Raw genomic sequence first — 19,356 nt, 5'->3', positions numbered from 1 at the left:
GTGAGGGTTGTAGGCTGATGCATGAGTGTGGGAGTGCCTCCCATCTTGACCAGCATCTGCACGGATTCTGTCTTTTCTTTCTTTTAGCCGCATAGTCCCATTCCTTTGGCTCATCTAGCAGCACACCTTTCTTCCACTTTCATACCCTCAAAGCACAGCTTTTTTAATCGTCCATATCCCAGGGACAGTTCTGCTTATAGTCAATCTGCAACTTAACCACAATGTTTTCTACTAGGCAGAGCCGCAGGAAGAGAAGTCTCTCTTCTATCACTGAACTTCGCCGCACTTGCTCAACCCCAACCTTTACCCTCAGTGATCCCTCATCCTGGGTTAGGAGGGTGTTGGGTAAAGAAAGTGAGGGTCATTGACAGCCTTTAAAACTATTCCCCTCTGCTCCTAGATGAACTGGCAGACCCTTCTGGTTCCTTAAGCAAGGTCACTAGCCCCTCAAAAGGCCTCGATCCCCAAATTCCATATCCTCAGTTACCCACAAAGAAGCCTAATCATTTCCTCCTCAAGCTCACCAGCCTGGGCTCCTCCCAGAGGAGCTGCCCTGGACTAAAGCCTCTGTAGCCTAACCCAGACTGACCCCGTCCCAATCTCCAGCCCAGGAGCTTTATGAAACCAGCATGCCCAGTGACTCTTCTGACAGGGGGCCTTTGTTACAGGCTGGCAGAACTTTCTGCAAGTAGCAGCATCACACCCACCTTAACTGCTCTCTGATCTGGAATACTCTCAATTTCAATCATGCTCCGGTCACAGAGCTGCCAGCAGTTTGGTGACAGAATAACATCATTCATCTGAGCCATGTTCTGTGCAAGGCGCACATCGTCCACTGCCTGACCAATCACCAGAAAGTGGCTGTGTGTTTCATCTCCAAAGACCAATATGCTGATGTGGCCAGCAGCCAGTCCTGGCAAGAAGGCAAGGAATAGGTTTGCACAAGAAGTTCTGGATTATTTCCCAGCAGCACGGGTTCTTGGAAAAACCATAATCTTGGTGGGACTATACTATCTCAGAGCAAAATCTCACTTCTAAAACTTTACATAGGAATTATGGCATACCTCTTTTGGGCTCAGGCCTTCCAAAATTCCCCTTCTTCCAAAGCTAGAAAGTTCTACGGCTAAATTTTGCCTGTCTGTAACATTTATCTCCCTACATGGTCCTATCAGTCCCCAAAGTTATTTTTACCTTTTCTTCAATTATGTATACTTAAGGGCAACAGGGAATACCTTTAATAATTCTTATTTTGGGAGAATTTGCATTTTAGCAGAGATTGAAGCCGTAACTAAAAATAATCCCTTAGGGTTGAATTTTAGACAACAGAGGGTGGGGGAAAAGAAGTATGCATTTGACAGTTACACATCCCATCCCAACAACAGTTTCTCTCATTGTTTTTAAGTTGGTAAATGAAAGTTTTGGTACCTGAGTGACAGAAGAAGATATTGTATAATATGACATGTACACAAAATATATGTATAAATGAACTATAAGTGACACACATTTCTTTTAAATGACTGTAATACAATCAAAGTTTATTTTTTATCTTCGCTCTCTGCTATACTGATTTGTCAGGGCTGATTTCCCCCTGATTCTACATACGGTTTGTTTTCTATCTGAAACACACTGATGTTTGGACTTACTCTAAAAAAAGGTGCTGGGACCCACCTCACTAACAGCCAATCAGCATGCAAGAGGGGGCTGGGTTCCTATCATTCTCAAGAAGGATAACACATCAGACTCCTTGGGTGCTAACTTAGAGAAAATATTCAGTATTATAATAACTTTGATTTTTTCTTCAACAAAATATTTAACTTATTTGGACTTTTTTTTTGAGATGGAGTTTCACGCTTGTTACCCAGGCTGGAGTGCAATGGCGCCATCTCGGCTCACTGCAACCTCTGCCTCCTGGGTTCAAGCAATTCTCCTGCCTCAGCCTCCCGAGTAGCTGAGATTACAGGCACCCGCCATCATGCCTGGCTAATTTTTGTATTTTAGTAGAGATGGGGTTTCACCATGTTGGTCAGGCTGGTCTCAAACTCCTGACCTCAGGTGATCCACCCACCTTGGCCTCCCAAAGTGCTGGGATTACAGGTGTGAGCCACTGCACCTGGCCTTATTTGGAAATTTTTAACAACATCAAAAGCCGGCCTAGGTTAAAGAAGGCTGAGAAACAGTTAATTGTATAACTGCTGATGATCCTATCAGGTATGACATGTGAGAATTAGAATTCTAAGTTTTGCAAAGTTTAGTTAGGCGGAAGCTAACACCAACAGCACCAACCATAACTCTGTTACTCATTACTTACACCTCTCAGAATCTCATTTTTCATCTATGAAATGGATACAATGATGCCTGTATCTCAGGACTGTCCTATAGTGTGCATAATGTTTGCACATGCATAGTGTGTAATGTCTGCAAGGTAATAAGGAAATATGTGTGACTGTTACTATATTATATGTATAACTTTAAGAAGCCTTGTATAAAGCTGGAGCTGTGTTGCAGGCTGACCTGTTAAGCTTTTCCTGCACATCATTCTTATGAGGTAGGGGGTGACCAGTCTCATGTCGTTGCTGAAACTATGTAATGGCAAGCTAGTCTCTATTTTGTTTAATACTGCACAACCTTGACAAGCAGCAAGATGGAATAATAATAACAGCAGTAGCAGTAATAAAGACTATTTTATTGGGTAGTTCCTATGCATCAACTACCATACCAACTAATTTACTTTTTGTAATAGCTTATTAGGTAGATATTATGATTAGCCCAAATTCTCTCAACTGGTATGTGAGGAAGCCAAAATTCACATTCTGATTGTCCTGATCCCAAAGTTCAGGGCATCGTGGGGCTGAGCCACCGTGTTCTACTACTTCTCTTTGGGAGAGAGAGATGCCCCAGGAGTCAAGACCCCTATCCCAACTGCCGTAGGATTTATTCCTTCTCAAATGCTTACCTATCTTGACTCGGATGTCTAGGCCTTCTTCACACTCCTGGGTCTCAAACAATCCATGGATCTCCAGGCTACATTTAATTACCACTGTGATAATGTTTTTCAGCTGCTTTCGCTCCACCCTCCACAGGGCTAGCAGTGCATCACCTTCAGAGAGAGACATGCCGCGGGCTTTTGACCTGCCCTGGGGATCAATCTATTTTGTATGAGATCTGTATAGAAATTTACTCATCAAGCATTCCTCAGCCTATCTCCTGGCCACTTCCTTTTCTAGGATGCCTCCTTTGTCCCCAACACAGAAGCACAGGCACCTCAGCACTCCTTTCTTACCCCTCCTACCTTAGTAAGCCCCCATACCTGCAAATTTCAGGATGTCTCCTCCAAAAATCAACACTTCTGAGAAAAAAAAAAAACAAACAACAAATTAAATCAAACCCTGATTCCTTAAAGGTAGTAAAAAAAGAATCATTCTTTCTTAGTGGAATAGAAACTAGGTCAAAAGAACAGTGATTCAGAGAACAGGCTTATACTAAAGATCTCATCCCAGACAGGCCACTTAACCCATTTGAGTCTGTTTCCTCAAGTGGAGAATGAGTACGTGGAACCAGTTTACGTCTATGCTCCATTTCTGTGAATGGGGAAAGACAGGAGAAAGGCAGGTAGGGATTCTGATGAGGTCTGAAGACAGCTGCCCTCCTCCCACGATAATGGAATGCTTTTAATTAATTTATTGATCAATATATGTTATAGGCTGGGGCTTGTGTAAGCATGGGTGGGTGGATGAATGACAGGACTCCACAAAAACTAGGAGTCAGGGAATGGGAAAATCACAACCATAGTCACTTGCATTTTTGGTTATTACCAACTTTGTATTTTGTTTATTTAGAGGGTATGGCGTAAATGGCCATTCTCTCTTTTAGTTACGCATCATCATGGATTGGTTAAGCACCTGTTGTGCCAAGTCAGATGCAGAAAGGAATCAACCATAGTTCCTGCTTTTATGAAGCATTAAATTTTGTCTAGTGGGTAACATCAAGATATTACTAAGGAACTCAGAGCCTGATAAAACACTAGGCCAGGAGTTCACCATAACAGAGTAAACCGTTGTCTTCATGGATAGTTTGAATTAACAATGCAAACAAGATGGCAGGCAGAGGTTGACAAGGGGACTAAAGTTTTCAGTTCACTCTAAGTGCTTCAGCATCCATCATTAGGAGACAAACTATTGAGAAGCTAATTATAAATCATTTATCTACTCATGCAACAATCTCTTAATGACTATCTTTGGGTTATATAGATGCTGGCTTTTAAAAATACTTGGATAGGCCAGGCGTGGTGGCTTACGCCTATAATCCCAGCACTTTGGGAAGCTGACGTGGGAGGATCACCTGAGGTCAGGAGTTAGAGACCAACCTGGCCAACATGGTAAAATCCCATCTCTACTGAAAAAAAACACAAAATTGCTGGGCATGGTGGCGCACGCCTGTAACCCCAGCTACTTGGGTGGCTGAGGCAGGAGAATCGCTTGAACCTGGGAGGCAGAGGTTGCAGTGAGCTGAGATCGTGCCACTGCACTCCAGCCTGGGAGACAGAGTGAGACTCTGACTCAAAAAAAAAAAATTAATAAATAAAAATAGCTGGGTACCCTGGCTCTCACCTGTAATCCCAGCACTCTGGGGGGCTGAGGTGGGCAGATCACTCGAGGTCAGGAGTTCGAGACCAGCCTGGCCAACATGGTGAGACCCCATCTCTACTAAAAATACAACAATTAGACGGGTGTGGGGGCTGGCGCCTGTAATCCTAGCTACTCGGGGGGCTGAGACGTGAGAATCGCTTGAACCCAGGAGGCGAAGGTTGCAGTGAGCCAAGATTGTGCCACTGCACTCCAGTCTGGGCGACAGAGCAAGACTCTGTCTCTAAATAAATAAATAAATATAAATATAAATATAAATATAAATACTTGGATATATAATATAACTACAAGTATTACTACTACAGTTCTTTTAAAAGCAGTCTATAATTCAGCCCTCTAACACAAAACATCCCTTCCCTCAAATAGTCTGTATTAGTGAGGTTTGATTATATTTATTTCTTCAGTTATACTATATCATATTTCAAAAAAGACTGGTTTTATACACATTTCATGGGGAAGAGGAGGAGTGCTAAGCAATTGTACTCTATCAGGTTATAATTGACAACTACAGAAAAAACAATGAATTGAAATATTCTCAAGCCAGAAACCTATGGGAACACTTACTCTCCACTATTGCACTTATGTGGTAGTTGAGAATCTCCACCAACTGCTCAGCCCCTCTGTCCATGTACATGGCACTGCTGAACTTCTCAGTCATTGCAGTAAAACCTGGAATAAATGTGCAGCTGGTTTCCTTGGCTGCTTGGGGGAATCAAACAGAGCCAGAAGAGGACTACCCTGGAAGGCAGTGGGCCTCAGCATTTTTTTTTTTTTTTTTTTTTTTTTGAGACAGAGTCTTGCTCTGTAGCCCAGTCTGGAGGGCAATGGTGTGATCTCAGCTCACTGTAACCTCCGCCTCCCGGGTTCAAGCAATTCTCCTGCCTCAGCCTCCTGAGCAGCTGGGACTACAGGCGTGCGCCACCATGCCAGGCTCATTTTTGCATTTTTAGTACAGACGGGGTTTCACCATGTTAGCCAGGATGGTCTCGAACTCCTGACCTTGTGATCCGCCCACCTCGGCCTCCAAAAGTGTTGGGATTGCAGGTGTGAGCCACCGTACCCAGCAGCCTCAGCTTTTAAAAACAGGCAGAGTTTCTTCTTAAGGATCTCTGTGGCTGGTCAAGTGTCAGGCATGCAGCCTCCTCTATCTATTATTTTAGGGGTCAGGAAAAGGCTCCAGATATCTCTTTCTTCCAAATTCTCAACTGTACAGTGATAACTGCAACTTCTTTAACTGGGAATAAAATTTTCATTCCGTGATAACAAAAACACACACATTTCAAACACTTCTGAAGAGGTGGCAAGTTTATTAGTAAGATGTAAACATCATCTAGGGAGATCATTTCCTGAGGTCAATTTTGACTGGGATGTGTATGGGGCTTGGGGCTGGGGAGGATGAGTCAGTGAAGTTGGGGCAGAGATACTGGAGCATCTACTGGAGCAAAGAATGGGACTTGAGCATCTTAAAGATATGCCCATGACTGGCAGTCCTGAGTAAGGGAGGATGAGAGAAAGCCAGGGCCACAAGCTATTTCCTCCCTCTTGTGTTCTCAATGGAGCACATCTGCAGTGACAGCCCAAGGACTCCAGAATGGCCTCCCTACTCTGCAATCAAGCTCTGCATGTGAATTCTCACACGAGCCTGTTGCTCATCCACATTAAACAAACATCCATTTTGCACTTGCCTGAAATATCAACAAACATCAGGACTCCGTCAAAATAATCTATAAAGGGTCGCTCTGGGGAGAAATGTCCATAGACAATGAGGTCTGGTAAATGAGCTGCTATTCTGACTATGGGCCAGTCCTGGAATTCTTCTCTTGGAGTGTTCATGTTCAAGACAAATGTTCAGGATTGTATGGTGACAGGAAGCAGTCTCCAAATAGGTCTTCTAAAAAGAAAATTGAAATAGAGGAAATCTGATATATTCATTTGCTCATTTTCCTATTGCTCTTTCTCCATTTGTTTTGTTCTAACCTGCGGCCCGCTTATAGTGGTGAAAATGCCAGAGTTGTTGAGCCACACTTCAAAAGGGCCAATTTCTATACAGAGGAAGAACCCTCCCACCCTGAACAGCTGTTGCATAAGTGAGCTTCATTACAAAGAGGCTGGGGTGAAAGAGGGTAGCTGAACAGCTCAACTCATTTGCAGGAAGGGGTAGGCCCTCGCAGGGCAAGTCCAGTTGTAGTGGGCTGTTAAGCTCTATTCACTCAGGCCAGACTTCTTTTTCTTCTGTCCTCATGTTTCCTTTTACCGTCTCTCTACCTTGGTCTTTTACTTTTTTCTCTCTTTAAAAAAAAAATCAAGTGTAGATGTGATTCTTGTGTATGAGTGTATTTATATGTAAGTGAGTATTAGAGTTTTGTATATAGGCAATAGATTAAGCCTATAAAGGTATAATGTTAAATAAATAGAAGAAAAGAGTTCAGAAAGGTGTATGTGTGTGTGTGTGTGTGTGGGGGGGCAGCTGGAAAGATGGAAGACCTTAAGCTGTAAATGGAAGGAAATGCTGAAATTTCAATTTGTTGCCCAGTTAGTTATGAGAAAACTAGGATTTCCTAAGGCCTTCCTGTAGCTGCTGGGGCAGATTAAATGCTCATGCCTAAATGTTGCAAAAATCATGCTCTACCAGCCTGAACAGTAAAAGCAAACACCCTTTACTTTTTCAGAGCAATCCAAGTTACTGGAATAGGTTATACAGAAAATATAAGAGGATTTGTTTTTTTAAGAAAAGGAACTATTATTTTTGGTTTAATTCTGACCAGCAGAGAGGAACTGGTTAGTAGGTCATATTGGGATATATTAGAGTATTAGAGGAAAAAATTGAGATGGTCACTTATATCCCTTAGATTTAAGGGGAAGTGTTTAAAAAATAACTCAGGGAAAAATATTTGTACATTTAACAGACAAACTTTAAAATGTATATAGTATACATTTAAAAATGTATTTAGTATTCTAAAAAACGAGTGCTAAATGTTACATATTGGATAAGCTTTAAAAGGAAAAGTCCTGGCAACTCAAATATTAAGAAGTGAACAAAAGAAAGAAACATGTAACTAAGGTTTAAAAAAAAAAGGATGGCATTAGAAATGCAGCAAAAGACCACAGCATGTGCCAGGAACAGTCAATAGATAAAATTAAATCAAATAAATAACTTCAGATAGTAAATTTGGTGCTAGATGAACTTTTAAGAAGGGTGTGAGAGGCTAGGTGCAGTGGTTTATGCCTATAATCCCAGCACTTTGGGAGGCCTACACAGGAGTATTGCTTGAGCCCGAGTTCGAGACCAGCTTGGGCAACATAGTGAAATCCCATCTCTACAAAAAAAAAAAAAAAAAATTGCTGGGTGTGGTGGCATGCACCTGTAGTCCCAGCTATTCAGGAGGCTGAGGTGGGAGGACGGCTTGAGCCCAGGAAGTCAAGGCTGCAAGGAGCTGAGATCGTGTCACTGCACTCTATCCTAGGTGACAGAGTGAGACTCCATCTCTAAAATGATAATAATGATAATAATAAAAAGAAAGGTACAAAAGAATGAAAGACTTACAAAAAATGCTAAAGTTAAGAAAACCTAGAGGGATTTTTAAAGGCTTTATTGAAAACAAGGTAATTAATAAAAGAGGAATAAGGACGAAGCTTAAGTATGGTGTACCGTACAACTTTTATTTTGTTTCTACCTTCTCCACCATGGAGGATTGAAAAGTATAACAAACATTGCTAAGAAAGAATTGAAATCCAAGATAAGTAGTGCTAAAGCACACAGTCATTTTAAATAAATTCTAGCTAGTCCCAGACAACATATATCTACAGATACTGAAAGAACTGACAGGTGTAATGTCAGTAATCTCAAAAAACCATGGAGAACAAGAGATGGGCTGGAATACCATAGATGGGCATATTCTCTTTTGAATTTCAAAAGATGAGGCTACTCATGGATCCCAGAAAACACAGACCAGTAAACATAATGTATTTGTTGAGATAATACAGGTTAAGTTCCATTAACAAATAACTTTGAAATCTCAATGGCTTGAAATAACAAAGGCTTATTTCTTGTTCATTTCTTGCTCATACTACATGTCCCTTGTGGGTCGTATGGGGTTCTCCTCTGTTTTTGCCTTCACTTTGGGACCCAAACTGGAATATTCTGGTTGTCAAGGTAGTGGGAAAGAGGATGTAGTGGAGTATACTCATTCTACTCCCAGAAGTGACGTATTTCACTTTTACTCATGGCATTGACCAAAGCAAATTACATGACCATGCCTAGTTTCAAGTAGGCAGGGAAGCGCACTCCTACCATGTGCACAATAGGAAAGAGAGTTGGAATATTTGAGAGCAGCCTCAATGGTTATTTAGATTAGCAAGAGGTGATTAAAAGGACTCAAATGGATTCAGAGCCAAGAGCAAGCCAACATTATTTCCTTTTTTTGGAAGAGTTATTAAACTTTTAAATCAAGAGACTGCTATAGACAATGTATATATTGACTTTAAGGCATTTGGCCAAATTTCTCATATCTTTGTGAGTAAAATATACAAAATTATAGGAATAAAGAAAATATAATTAGCTGGTTAGCAATCACACCTAATGGAAATCGATTAGTATTCTGGTGTCAACTCAGAGGTAAGCCTCCATGGGAATGATAGAGGACTTTGATAAAGATATAATTGGAAGTACAGCAATTATAGAAAACAATATGGAGGTTCCTAAAAAATTAAAAATAGAACTACCATATGATCTAACAATCCCACATCTGGGTATATACCTAAAGGAATTGAAATCAGTATGCCTGCACTCCCATGTTTATTTCAGCACTATTCACAATAGCCAAGATATGGAACCAACCTAAGTGTTCATCAACATATGAATGGATAAAGAAAACATTGGATAATATATACTACGGAGTACTATTCAGCCCTAAAACAGAAGGAAATCCTTTCTTGTATGATAGCATGGATGAACCTGGAGGGCCTTATGTTAAGTGAAATAAGCCAGGTACAGAAAGACAAAAATATTGAATGATCTCACTTATATACGGAATCTAAAAAAGTAAAAATCATAGAAGCAGAGTAGAATGGTGGTGCCTGGGGCTGGGGTTGGGTGGGGGGAATGAGATGTGGTGGCTGAAGGATACAAAGTTTTAATTAGACCCAGTGAAAAAGTCCTGGAGATCTAACCTAGAGCATGGTGAATACAGTTAATAAAGTATTATATACTTCAAAATGGCTAAGAGAGTAGATCTTAAATGTTCTCACCACACAAAAATGTTAAGTATGTGAGATGATACGTTAATTACCAATTATTTCATAATGTATACATATATTAAAACATCACATTGTACACCATAAATATGTACAATTTTTGTCATTTTTGCCTTAACAAAGCTGAGGGAAAATAAAATTTGGAAATATAGTGAGAGAACTAATGCACTGATGACAGAGCTAGGATTTTAATATATCTTAATCAACCAAAATAATGAAATTTCAAAAGAATAAGTGTGAAGTGCTGTGTTTAGAGTTTTTAACAAAATCAAATGCACAAGCATGAGGTGTTAAAAAACTAGATTTACTGCAAATTAATGCTATCTTTTAAAAAATTTTTATTGAAGCATAACATACATGTAGGAAAATGTACAAATCATAAGTGTATAGCTTGAATTACTCTAAGGTGAGCAAATCCATGTAATACCCATTCATAGCAAGAAGGAAAACATTACCAGCAGTCCAGAAGTTTTTCTCATGCCACCTTCAAGTCACTACCCTTCTCTTTTCCCTGAAGGTAACCTTTCTTATTTCTAACAACGTAGATCACCTTTGCCAGTTTTCAAACTTTATATAAATGAAATCATACTACATATTTTGTGTTTGTGATATTCATCCATGTTGTTGTACATCAATAATTGTTCATTTTCAATGCTATATAGTATTCCATCACCTGATTATACCACAAAACATTTATCCACTATACTATTGACCTGTGGGTTGTTCCCAGTTTTAGACCATTATGAATAATGGTGCTAAGAACATTCTTATTCACGTGTTTTGGTGAAAAGATGTATGCATTTCTCTTGGGTATACACACAGGAGTGGAATTGCTGGGTCATAGGGTATACACATGTTAAACTTTAGTACAGACTTGTCCAAGCTATGGCCTGTGAGCCACATGTGGTCCAGGATGGCTTTGAATGAAGCCCAACACAAATTTGTAAACTTTCTTAAAACATTATGAGATTTTTTTGTGATTTTTTTTTTTAGCTCATCAGCTATCATTATTGTTAGTATTATTTTATGTGTGGCCCAAGATGATTCTTCCTCTTCCAATGTGCCCCAGGGAAGCCGAAAGATTGGATACCCCTGCTTGAGTAGATCTTGCTAAACAGCTTTCCAAAGTGATGGTACCAACTTACACTCCCTCAGGCAAGGTATGACAGTTCAGTTGCTACATATCTCAGCCAACACTTATTTTGTCAGTCTTTTCAACTTTTAGTTATCTTGCTAGGTAAGTGGTGGTGAGGAGACAGGCCATTTCTCTTACTGTCTCCTGTCTCTGAAGAGAAGGAGGAAGTAAAAGCTGAAAAACACAGGAATGAAGTCAGTGGCAAGACCAGCCGGCGCCACTGATGACCAGGTCTGAGGTTAAAAGATTAACCCCCCATTCTAACCACATGTGCTATCTACAGATCTCAATCTATTATGACCCTTTCACGTGGAACCCCTTAGAGCTGTAAGCCCTTAGAAGGGCCAGGAACTGTTTCTTTGGGGACCTCAGTTCTTGAGATGCAAGTCTGCCAACGCTCCCAGCCGAATAAAGCCTCTTCCTTCTTTAACCCGGTGTCTAAAGGTTTTTGTCTGTGGCTCATCCTGCTACAATGGTATCTGTGGTTTTGTGTTTCCTTGTTGGTACTAAGGAGATTAAGCACCTTTTCATATGTTAATTAGCTATTTGGATGCAATGCAATTTTAAGATATATAAAAGTGTTCAAATCTAATCCAGAGGACTGAAGTTCATCGACCTCTTTAAAATTCATTGACTCTGGAATGTGAGGAATGATGGGAGAGACTGGAAATAAATCAGAAAATTATGACATTTTGGTTAAAATGGTAGTTGTCTTCAAATATTTGGGCTGAACTGTGAAAGTTGTGGGGTAAGTGGTGGACGTGGGGTAAGTGGGGGACATGGGTGTATATGCAAGGTATAATGTGGGACCCTGCGATCAAAGAATAACTTCCCTACCTTCTCCTTGGGGTAGAAATTTGGTTTGGGGTAGCAAGATTAAAGTTCATGGGAAATATGTAGTGGGAAAGGAAAGTTGGTGTGTTTTTCTTCAGTGGAGGGAGCTGGTTATCAAAGAATAAGTGACTGTAAACAGTATGTTCTGAAGGCATGGGTGCTCTGAAGTGGCTTCCACAGATGTGCTGAGTAGCCAGAGAACTAAGATAGGACTGAGCAGAGTGTAGCTCTATTCTTCCCATTCCTGCCCCCAGTTCACTGGCTCAACTTTGATTTCTTTAGCTACCAAACTTGTAAGATTGAAAGACTGAGCTAATAAAAACAGAGGATACTCAGTTAAATTTGAATTTTAAATAAACAACAAATTTTTAGTATAAATATATTCCAAACATTGCATTCTTTCTAGCAGCCCTACTATCAGCCCCTTCAATCTTGGCAATACTACACTCTCTTCACATGCATAGTATAGACTGTTTTGCTAACATTGTTAACACTGGATGGAAAGTGGGTTAGGTTTATTCTTTGTTGCTCAGGATCAACTAGGATCAATGACTGGCAATCACTGAAGGACAAATATAAACAATGTAAGAATGAATGTTCAAACTGAGCAGTTTTAGGAAGTGTTGAATAGCTATCTACCTGTGAGGGTAGAGGTATAAAAAGTAAAGTAGAGGTTCTTCTTCAAAGACTTTCCTCCCCGTCTAATTAGGAATAAATAGTAACTTCTCTTAAAAGCAAAATTTATTCAAAGACCTGTGCTAACATTCTTAAATATCTGCTAGCCATAATAAAGAAATCAATGTACTTTATGATCTTGGCTCCCACAATGTAGCCTAAATATTTGCCCTGGCATGCTTATACTGGTCCAAGCAAGCATTAGGTCATAGCCTGTTCGTCTTCCTTATTTAACAGCATTTTTACCTTTCTTAGCATTCCACAAGTTACTTCCTCCTTCTTTTGTTCTCCTCTACCTTTGCCTCTTTTAAAAGGTTCTAAGTTGCTAGCCAATCGGGACAAATACAGAATGTGAGGTCCCGTTCCAGCCAATGGGCAGTAGGGTGAACGTGTCAGGTTATAAATGACCCCGTCTCCTTTGTTCAGTGTACTCTCATGGCAAAACTGCTGGTGAGTATACCCTTTCTGCAGGAAGTAAAAATGGCCTTACTAAATAAATTAAATTTATGTTCAAGTGCTATTTCTTTATGGCATTGGAGAACAAGCATTTCAAACAGAGGTGATTTTAGTCAGTGTAGAGATGAATTAGATGATTGCTAAGATTCTATTGTTTTAATTAAGGTGATGTGAATGAACTTGGACAGATTTTTCTGTTTATGATGACCAAACAAGGAAAGTACGTGCATTTTGAGATTAAGATGGTATACGTAGATGTGAAACTAAAAGAAAATGATAAGTTTAAAAGGCAGGGAGATCTAAAATGAATATCTGGGAGTTTCTTATGAACACCCATAAAAGACAATAGAAATTTTCTATTTTTGAAGATATAGTTTTCTGCTTTAAGTTCTGCAACATCACAAAATGATTAGTGATAGCTGTATTTAGCTTTCTACAGGCACATACCACATCGTAATTATAATTTATTATGACCTTTTTATGTGAAGCATTCTATTGTAGGAGTTATTAGAAATTATTTTAGGCAGATAGAGAGGAAAAGGGGTCTTTGGGAAATTTTCATTTTTTAAAGCATCTCCAGAAAATTTCTTGTAAAGCCTTGGCTCTTAGAGTCAGGCTGGCAACCTTTGATAAGCAAATGAAGGCCATTAGAAACAGGGCCCACCCAATATGGCGATTCCCGAGGCCTTCTTGCCCTTGCCCCACATGTTCCTGGCAACATGGCCACCCCCACATACTCCCACCTGTGTAGAACATCATGGCACCCTGCATTTGCATATTAAAAGGCTAGGGTGAGAGGGCCAGCTTTTTCGAGGGCTTCGTGAATGACATGCCTGGTCAAACCAATCCCCTGAACCCTATGCAAATCAGACACTGCCTCCTCCAGCCTCTGTGATATATACCTAGCTGACGTCCACCCCATTGGGGGTTCCCTCTCTCGGCTTTGGAGCCCCCCTCCCTCTGTCTCTGTATGGGGGAGCTTCTTCACTCTTTCCTCTTCCTTCTTGCCTATTAAACTCTCTGATCCTTAAAATCACTCCACATGTGTCCGTGTCATTTTGTCTAAACCGGGATGGGGACTAAGAACCTTGGTGTTCCTCCACTCATCGGAGCCGTATCAGTTCTACATAGGTTGCCTCATTTAATCATCCAAACAGCACTATGAAGTAGACCTGATTTCTATAGATACGAAAACTGAAGCACAGAGATATTAACTTGCCCTAGGTTATACAGCTGGAATATTCAGGTCTGTGAGACTTGAAAGTCCGTGCTGTTTCTACTATATCATGCTATATCCCATTTGTATACGCTTTATAGCACTTTGGGGATGTATATGACCTAGAGGAAAGATGTATTTAATTTAAGAGCACTTTCAATGCATGTTGATGGTACCCTTATCAACTGTTCAGCCAATTCTATCACATCAAGAATAGAGCATGAACAGCATGGGTACTGACAAAGCATGGAAGCACCTTGGAATGAGAAATGAGGATACCTGAGTCAAAAGGCAAGCAGGTGAATGAGGCCCGAAAGATAAACCAAGAAGGATTCCTGAATGCAGAGTGTGAGTAAAGAAAACTCAGTAGTACCCAAAAATGAAAAGAGAAATTAGGGTTTGATTATATTCATCAGTTTCTCTAAATCTCTCCTCTAGAATTTCCTAATAGATTTTATATTCAACTTTTCACCTATATGTAAAGTCAGGTTTCACAAGAGTCCAAAGAGGGAGATACTCTGAACTTAAAGGCAGTGTTATCTGTCATGAAAGCTTGCTTGCCTACTCTAGCCATGGTAATTTTTCTTCTGAGCTATTATGGCTCCTAATGTCTACACTTAAGTGGCTTATTTCCCATACAAATATCCTTGATTATCTTTTGAATTGCTTCTATTTTGTCTTCATCTGAATTGTAAGCTCCCCGTTTGGAACCATCTTCTACATATCTTTGTTTACTCCACAGCACCTTCCCAGAGCCCCCTTCAAGAGGTAGGCACTTGGTAGTTGTTGACTGATAAAAAGGAGGGTATCACGTGAGAAACTGCAGAAAAGAGGCAAATAAAGAGAGTAAGCTAGAAAGACAGAGCATCCAGGTTAAGTAAGATGAGGCAATATTTAAGCCTTCAAGCTTCTAAGCTCATGTAAGGGACTGACACAGAGGTATACACAAACTTGAACACTGACTTCTAGCCCCAGGCTTTCCCACTCCTCTGCACTGCAATAGCTGTCTTCTTTCCTGACGGTCGCCCTCATCTTCAGCTCTGCAATCAATCTTTTGCTGAGACTTTTACTTCCACATACCTCCACTTCATCCAGGGCTGAGGAAAAGCCAGACCTCAATTAGGGACTAGGTCTTTTAAGACTGCAGAAGACGGGAGAGGAGGCCGGGTGACATTATTCTGAAGACAGCTGAAGTGCCATGTCTGTCTATAGCTGACCCATAAAATGACAGTTTTGTCTAAGAGCCGTTTTCCAGGCCACACCCTCATCAGTAGCTCATTGTTCCACGGGCACTGACCGTGTTTCTGATTGGGTGGCACTGCTGTCCCCTCCCCCACCAACCTGAGTGGCCTACTACTGTACAAGGACTGGCTGTTTCAGGTTCTCTTATCTGCACGTTTGAGGCAAGAGTCAGGGGAGACTGACATGACCCCAGAGTAGTTTACACAACTCTTCCCTTGGCCATGTGGAGGATGGTTGAAATTACGCAATAGTTGGTAGGGATCATCAGAAGTATCTCCAGAGCAAGCAAACACCTAATTTTAGTCAATAGTGGTTACAGCTTGTACCAGGACTATGAAGTTTACCAGTTATAATAAATTCAGTACTTACCTTCAGATATATTTGTGAGGTAAATTTTTGTTTGAAGAATTATATACCTGCCCTTTCTGACTGGTCAAGTGCACGCTTTTAATCAAATTTATCCCAAAGATAACTTGAAATCCAGTGGGCACTGGATTTTTCTTTATCCAATGTGACACTGGAAAAATGTATTTTAAGAGGCTGGTGTGTTTTCTAACAGCTTAAATCATGTGTTGATTTTCTAAATGTTCTTATGGATATCATCACAACCACAATTATCATTTAGGGGCACAGCTTTTAAAATTAGAATTTAAAAAGTCTTATTTAAAAAGCTGTACATGTTCTCATATAAAGCCCCGCTCTATAATTGTTTACTGTGTACTTCAAAATGTTGTAAAACACAGTTGTCTTAGGGAGGAAAACAAGAGGGTCATTTAATTATGTTTGTTGAGTGAATTTTCTGGTGTGAGTTGTGGAAACTAGTCTTATAATTAGAATCATACCTCATTTAATTAAACAATCCCCTTAGGGAGAACTATTCTTAATAAATGCCAGTGTTTTCTATTTCTGCTTCATTATATAAACAGGCTCCAGTAGAGACCTTTGTTTTACAGAAAGGAACCTTAGCTTTGAGGTCCATCCTCGTTAACATTCAACCTTTCACTATGATTTTATAAGTTAAAAAAGAAAATATTTACTATGAGGAAACAGCAGCACTGACGTACCTTGGATCAAAGTTTCCTTAAAAGAGATGCCATACCACAAAAAAAGACTAAAGAATTTATCTCTTATTGAGCATTCTCCACCCCACCTCCTACTCCTCTACCCCAAGCAGCTTCTTTTCTGCTATAAAGTTACTAGTTCAGAAACCGTGCAAATAGGTTAACACAGTATATCCTTTTTGTAGTAAAATTAAAACTTCCTTTAAAGTACTTAAAGAAAAGTACTTTCTGGGTCTACCTTCAATTAATAAGATTACCATTTTCTGAACTTTCTTCTTGTTGCCCAGGCTGGAGTGCAATGGCGCGATCTCAGCTCACCGCAACCTCCACCTCCCTGGTTCAAGTGATTCTCATCTCAGCCTCCCAAGTAGCTCAGATTACAGGCATGCACCACCATACCCAGCTAATTTTTTTGTATTTAGTAGAGATGTGGTTTCACCATGTTAGTTAGTCTTGTCGTGAACTCCTGACCTCAGGTGATCCACCTGCCTTGGCCTCCCAAAGTGCTGGGATTACAGGCATGCACCACCGTGCCCAGCCCATTTCCTGAACTTTCTATATCTTCAATATTTACTGTGGACCAGGCACTGTGTTAAAACCTTATCTCAATCTTTAGAACAATCCTGTGAAGTTAGTACTATGATTATCCTCATTTTGCTCTTGAAAATATTAAAGGTCAGAGACAGAGGTTAACAAAGTCTCACAGTTAAGGTGTGGCAGAGTTGAGTTGAAACCCAGGGCTGTCAGACTTGGCATTGAGAAAGAAAACTTACATAGTGAAGCTATCAATAAAGACCTGTCAGAAAGTTGTGACAAAGAATTCAACTCAACTATACTAATCAAGTGATTTGCACCACTGTGGAAATTATTTTTATGGAGTTCAGTAACTGCATTGATAGTAAGGACTTCTAATATACTCTTACTAAGTCTTTGAGAATAGTTGTGAAACTGATAACTAGGCTATGTGTTCCAAGTGGCAATGACAGTTTTTGACAGGATACATATTGTTACTTTCTGAGATGGAGTTTTGCTCGTCCCCCAGGCTGGAGTGCAAAGGCGCGATCTCAGCTCACTGCAACCTCTGCCTCCTGGGTTGAAGTGATTCTCCTGCCTCAGCCTCTGGAGCAGCTGGGATTACAGGCATGCGCCACCACACCCAGCTAATTTTTGTATTATTAGTAGAGACGGGGTTTTACCATGTTGGCCAGGCTGGTCTCGAACTCCTGACCTCAGGTGATTCACCTGCCTTGGCCTCCCAAAGTGCTTGGATTACAGGCATGAGCCACCGCACCTGGCCATGATTTAATTTTTAAGATTAAAAAATAGGATAGATTAAGAGTTTTGGGGCAGAAAAGAAGCATGTGATGGATGGTTGTCAATGAAACTTCTGAGAAACAAGAAAGGAGAACTGCCTATGATTGTATCTAAATGCTACAACAAATTTGACTGACAAGAGGGGCTTAGGAGACCCCACACAGAAAAGAGATTTTAATGAAAAGGAAGTGAAACACCAAGTTCACATATAAATTTTTAATAAACTTTTTTGTGTCTATGTCATATTTCATAATGCTTTTCCTAAATGCTTAACCTAGGAAACACATACATGTGTGCACACCCATGCCAAACACACAAATGAATTTAACAGTGTGGTTTATGAAATGAAAGCAATAATAATTTGACTCTTCAGAACCTCTTCATTTTGGCCTATGTGAAGCTCTCTAATCTTTTCTCCTCAATGGTAGGCCATGGTTAAGGGACAAATGATAAAGTACAAGGTTTTCAATTGCTAACTAACTGCCAAATTTTCATAGGTTATAGTATTACTCAAAAAGTTGTTTTGTCTCGTTTCTTCAAATTTTGAAATAACTTGCTTTGCTGACTCATCTGACTATATTTTTAATGAGGACTGGCTTTATTAGCACTTTGAGAAAAAAAACTCTGCACTCCACATTGAAAGTCAAATCAAATAGTTAATTATTTGTAGTGTGGAGTAATGTATGCTCAGTCTCTCCTCACAACGGAGCCAAAAGTCACAAACATTTACAGAAAACCTACTTATGTCCCAGGTACTCTGTTAGGTACTTTCCTAACTTGTCTAAAGTCACAGCATAGGCTGGGCATGGTGGCTCATGCCTGTATTCCAGCACTTTGCACTTTGAGAGGACAAGGCGGGCAGATCACCTGAGCCCAGGAGTTCGAGACCAGCCCGGGCAACATGACAAAACCCTACCTCTACAAAAATGCAAAAATTAGCTGGGTGTGGTGGTATGTGCCTGTAGTCCCAGCTGCTCGGAAGGCTGAGGCAAGAGGATTGCTTGAGCCCAGGAGGTAGGGTTTGCAGTGAGCCAAGATGGTGCCACTGCGCTCCAGCCTGGGCCACAGAGCGAGACCCTGTCTCAAAAAAAAAAAAAGAAAAAAAGTCACAACATATAAGTCATAGAGCTGGGATTCAAATTCATGTCTGTCTGAATATAGAGTATTTTCTGCTACATTATCAGTTACTGAGGGTAATTGAAAAATTTAACACTTATCATGGACCAGGCACTGTGTTAAAACATTATCTCATTAATCTTTACAATGATCCTATTTAAAAATCTGTAGCTGTAAAAGAATTTTATACAACATTTATACAAAAATCATCAAGATTCTTCATGGCAAGTTAAAATGTTTTTAAGTAGTTTGAGGTCATCTTGATAGTCATTCCACTACCCATTTCTCAGTCTCTTCAACAAAATTTCCTTTCACTTATAGCTAGCTACCTGACCATCCTACACTAAATAAGCAGATAATTTAATCTTTCAACTTCTTGAATTTGTGTGTTCTTTTATATACACATGTTGG

At 40.2% G+C, this 19,356-nt stretch overlaps 1 protein-coding gene across 1 annotated transcript in view; it reads right to left on the bottom strand.

Moving 5' to 3' along the window:
• The window catches only part of ADCY10 (adenylate cyclase 10), a 108,638-nt gene extending 93,187 nt beyond the window's left edge, over positions 1–15,451 (bottom strand). Inside the window, exons 1-6 of the mRNA XM_054442643.1 lie at positions 15,293–15,451; positions 6,329–6,534; positions 5,208–5,312; positions 3,308–3,346; positions 2,954–3,097; positions 708–913 (exon numbers count right to left, since the gene is read on the bottom strand). Coding sequence (XP_054298618.1) covers positions 708–913; positions 2,954–3,097; positions 3,308–3,346; positions 5,208–5,312; positions 6,329–6,476 — 642 coding nt within the window. The 5' untranslated portion in view covers positions 6,477–6,534; positions 15,293–15,451. The remainder of the gene's footprint in view (positions 1–707; positions 914–2,953; positions 3,098–3,307; positions 3,347–5,207; positions 5,313–6,328; positions 6,535–15,292) is intronic.
• Positions 15,452–19,356: the final 3,905 nt, after the last annotated feature.

The sequence above is a fragment of the Pongo pygmaeus genome, chromosome 1, assembly GCF_028885625.2.
Source record: "Pongo pygmaeus isolate AG05252 chromosome 1, NHGRI_mPonPyg2-v2.0_pri, whole genome shotgun sequence".
NCBI classification, from domain to species: Eukaryota; Metazoa; Chordata; class Mammalia; order Primates; family Hominidae; genus Pongo; species Pongo pygmaeus.
The sequence above is the reverse complement of the archived record's forward strand: the minus strand, read 5'-3'. Positions and strand labels throughout refer to the sequence as shown.